Consider the following 4,220-nt stretch of genomic DNA (forward strand, 5'->3'; position numbering starts at 1 on the left):
CAACAAAAAAATCAAAGCATAATCCTGGCCACACAGAACCTCCCACCCCCTGCACAGCTCAGGGTATGCTGGGAGCTCAGGGGAAGGTGGGTAGCCCCAGTCCACCCCCACCCCCATAGGGGGGTTCAGCCGGGAGGCCCCACGCCTGGGCCCACTCACTGCTCACTGGTCTGCATCAGCTCTATAAGATCTGAGAAGAGAACATCCCGGTTCCTCTCACAGAAGCCGCTGACATCATAGGAGACCTGGAGGGGTGGGAAGGGATTGGGGGAAATGAGGAGCTAAGGGCTGGGGTGACAGGACCAGCGGGTATCTACGGTCTGCTTGGGGCATCTCTGGTTCAGAATGGGGGATGAGGGATGCAGACTGGGACCTCCCTAGGTTCCTTAGAGGGTTGGTGCCAAGTTGAGTTTGGAGAGTCGGGGGACTGCAGTTTTGAGATTGGGGGGCAGGGGCTGGAGCCTGGGTCAGAAGGTCAGATTAGGAGTGATGGCTACAACCTGGACAGAGGTCTCAGGAAATCTGCTGCCCAAATTGGAGTCAGAGGTTTGGTTGGCTGGCTGTGTCCTGGTTAGCTGGGGGTTGGGCAGTGTCAGAGAGTAACCAGGGTGTGGGCTGGGTGTGCGATCCACCTTTGGTGGCAGGGAATCTGTGGACCTGGCCAGGATGTTTGCACCTCACTTTAGGGACTGGGGCGGGGGCACTGCAGAGGCAGGGGGTACTGGGGGTGCCTGATACCCATGGTGAGAATAACGGAAGAAATTATTGTTCTATCAGGGGTCTATGTGTCTTTCCAGGGTCCCAGGCTGGTGGCTTTCTTTAGTAGGGCCTATGGGTGGCTCTAGTCCATTTTGGACAGTGTCCTCTTGAGGATTTGCTCTTCAACTTGGGGTCAGAAGTGGGGGCTGTGTCCTGGGTCAAGGGGTGAGTGGCGCTTGGGTCTGCAGTATAGTCATTCGTTGACCACATTAGGATCAATGTTGGGTTTCTGTGTAGCTGGGGGGCTGTCCTGTTAGTTGTTGTTGTTGTTGTTGTTGTTGTTAAGTGCCGTCAAGTCGGGTCCGACCCATAGCGACCCTATGGGAAGCTAAAGTCTAAACCAGGGACTTGTGGGATTCACTATCCCTGGTTGAAGGAACTTGGGGCCCTCCGGACCATTTCGGGGAGCTGGGGAAATTCCTGGGGTCCTGCTGGCCGAGGGCCAGCGGTGGTGGTGGTGTCTGTGGGTTTGGGGATGGTGGTGGTCTGGACCCCGGAGTCGATGGAGTCCCGCAGTCCTGGTTGGGAGTGAGGATGGGCCTCGTCCAGTTTGTGGGTTGAGAGGTGGAAGCCTGGGTGGGGGTCCCTGTGAGAGAGGTCTGTAAGGAGGCACCAATGGGGGCCACCGGGTGGAATGGCACGCGCACCTTGCCGGCGTAGTGGTGGATGACGAAGCCAGAGCTCCAGCTGTTGAAGTGTTCGTGGGTGCCCACGGCCGCCTGCAGCTTCTGCAGTAACGTCTGGTCAGCGCCGCCGCCCGTGGCGTGCATGGTGGCGCACACATCATCCAGCACGCTCATGATGCCTGGCGGGCTCTGCGGATGAGGGACGTGGCCGGGTGAAGGGCGGGCAGAGGAGGGGCGGGGCGGGATGAGGAAAAGCGGGAGGAGGTGAGGAACGTGGTAGGGGGAGAATGATGGGGGAAGAGAAGAGAGGAGTGGTGTGTGATAGGGGGTTACCGGATGCCGGGTCCCCCATCCAACTTCCAGGCAGGGAGAGCTCGCAGGGGTGTGGCTGGAGGAGGGGCGAGGGGCGAAGTTGGGTGAATTTAGGTTGCACATTCTGGGGTTTCCTAACATAAGGGCAAAAGGTAGTGATGGGGCTATCCAGAGAAGCAGCGACACCGGAGATGGAGGCAGAGATGAGGACATGGAGAGAGGGAGCAGCTGAGGACTCTAGACTCCTGGAAAGAGAAAGGCTGTGTGCTGGCAGCCAGGAGGCAGGCTTGCAGAGTGTGCCCTTTGGTTGTTTAAATTATTATATGTGCCTGAGTGTTTTTGTGTACATCCCCCCAAAAACAAACAAACAAAACCAGAGGAAATGGAAGCACATATTGTTGAAGGATGATGCACGGAGGAGATTGTAATCATGGCAATTTACGATGTTCTCCCATATAAACTATCACTCAATTTGCGATTTAAAAAGAAAAAAAGAAAAAGGTAGTGGTGGGGCAAAGATGTGGGGTGGGGAGGCTGCTTTGATAGCTTCCTGGGGTGTAGGACAGGGGAGCACCCCTTGAAGGGTTCATGCCTCATCCTTCTCAGTTTGGTAAGTTTGCCAGCGCTGACCCTCTGAGGGGCTGCACAGAGGAATGCTTGTTGAGTGACTGAGTGAGTGGTGAGCAGGTGGGCAGACTGAATGGCTAAGAGTGGATTAGGGGATATTTCTGTCCGCCCAAGAGAGGAGAACCCATGGGAACTGTAACTGAGCACACAGTCCAGCCTGCCCTGCCCAGGTCTCTAGGGCCCCATTGTTGTTGTTAAGTGCCATCTAGCAATTCAAGGAGAGGTTGGTGGGTTTGAACCACCAACTTTGGTGTTAGCAGTCCAGTGCTTATCATATGGCGCCACACCAGGGCTCCAAATTGGCCTGGTTCTTACCAGTTTGTTTTCAATGAGATCGCAGACAACTTTATTGTTGAAGTACTGAATGGGGGTCCAGCGGATGCCTTCCTGAACATACTCCTCCTGTGGATTAGAGGTTGGGGGTGGGTTGATGTTCCGGCAAAGGTAGATGTATGTCTTTCTGGAATGTAAGCTCTACAAAGTGGGGTGCAAACACCCAAATCCTCTTCATCTGGCTCTGGCAATGAAACACCCCTCTCTCCAATTCCTCACCCAATGGCAAAAGACAGTGGGTGGGTCAGTGTCCCAGTTCCCTTGCTCCTCTGCCCGGGCAACTTTGAGAGGTTCTGTATGCAACCTCCCAGGGGTTCCCCAGGAATTGAACCTCAGTTGCTTTGAGTCTCAGTTCCCCTCTCCACTCCTGCTGCTTCCTGGGACCACCATCCAGAAAAGATACTTGGTCCTGAATCCTTGCCTCAGGCTTTGCTTCGGGGGGGGGGGGGCTCAAAATTAAAACAACAGGGAATTTTGTCCATTTTGTTCCCAACTGTGGCCCTAGTGCCTGCCTATAACAGTACCTGGTACACAGTGCTTACTGAATACAAAAACACCATAGAGTTTTCAAGCTGGTGATCTTTCAGAAGTAGATTGCCAGATCTTTCTTTCAAGGCACTCTGGGTGGTTTCAAACCACCATTGTTCCATTTGTAGCCACACCTAACTATTTGTACCACCCAGGGATCCTACTCACCAATCAATGTTGGGGGGCCGTTGAGTCAATTCCAATTCATAGCAACCCTTTGATAAAGTGGAACGGCTCCATGGGATTTCCTAGGCTGACATCTTTACGGGAGCAGGTCACCAAGCGTTTCCCCCGCAGAACAGCTGGGGAGTTTGAACCGCTAGTCGTTTGGTCAGCGCGTAACCGTTGCAACAGGAATTTTTCACTACATAACACTCAACAACACTTCATTGTTGACTGAATGAACAAAGAGGGAATTTCTCAGGGCTTGTTAGGAGCCCTGGTGGTATCATCGGGTAAGCACTGGATTGCTAACCACAAGGTTGGTAGTTCAAATCCACAAAGATGAGGCTTTCTGCTCCCGTAAAGATTTACAGCCTCCGAAATCTTAGACAGGGTCGTTATGAGTCAGAATCCACTCAAGGCAGTGAGTTTGTGTTTTATAGGCAGACAGTCTCCTTTGAATACAATCAGGATAGAGACTGGGTAGGTTAAGACTGAAGAATGGTGTGGGGAGGGGCTGAGCGCCCTCTGGCGGCACCGCCCCCTCGTGGTCCCACCCATTCGCGGAGCCCCTCCCACCTGCTCTGCCTTCAAAGTGAGCTCGATGAAAATTTGCTGCAGTTTCTCGTTGACGAAGTTGATGCAGAACTGCTCGAAGCCGTTTTTCTGCAGAGGGAAGGGGAAGATGGGCTGACGCGCGAGGCTCCCCAGCCACTGGGTCACCCCAGGGTGGGGGGGAGGGGGGGAAGGATGAGGCATGGACGGGGTGGACGCCGTACCTGGAAGATCTCGAAGCCGTAAATGTCTAACACGCCGATGCTGTACTCTTCCTGGGGTTTCTGCATGGCACGATTGATGGCCTGGACACCGGGG

The 4,220-nt window shown here is 54.2% G+C and overlaps 1 protein-coding gene across 1 annotated transcript in view; it reads right to left on the reverse strand.

The window, feature by feature from the left end:
* The window catches only part of MYO1F (myosin IF), a 48,438-nt gene that overhangs the window by 32,744 nt on the left and 11,474 nt on the right, over positions 1-4,220 (reverse strand). The window contains exons 11-15 of the mRNA XM_006869005.1: positions 4,127-4,207; positions 3,927-4,013; positions 2,640-2,726; positions 1,407-1,574; positions 160-245 (exon numbers count right to left, since the gene is read on the reverse strand). Of these exons, the coding sequence (XP_006869067.1) occupies positions 160-245; positions 1,407-1,574; positions 2,640-2,726; positions 3,927-4,013; positions 4,127-4,207 (509 nt within the window). The remainder of the gene's footprint in view (positions 1-159; positions 246-1,406; positions 1,575-2,639; positions 2,727-3,926; positions 4,014-4,126; positions 4,208-4,220) is intronic.

The sequence above is a fragment of the Chrysochloris asiatica genome, unplaced genomic scaffold (genome assembly GCF_000296735.1).
Source record: "Chrysochloris asiatica unplaced genomic scaffold, ChrAsi1.0 scaffold00125, whole genome shotgun sequence".
In the NCBI taxonomy this organism is placed as follows: domain Eukaryota; kingdom Metazoa; phylum Chordata; class Mammalia; order Afrosoricida; family Chrysochloridae; genus Chrysochloris; species Chrysochloris asiatica.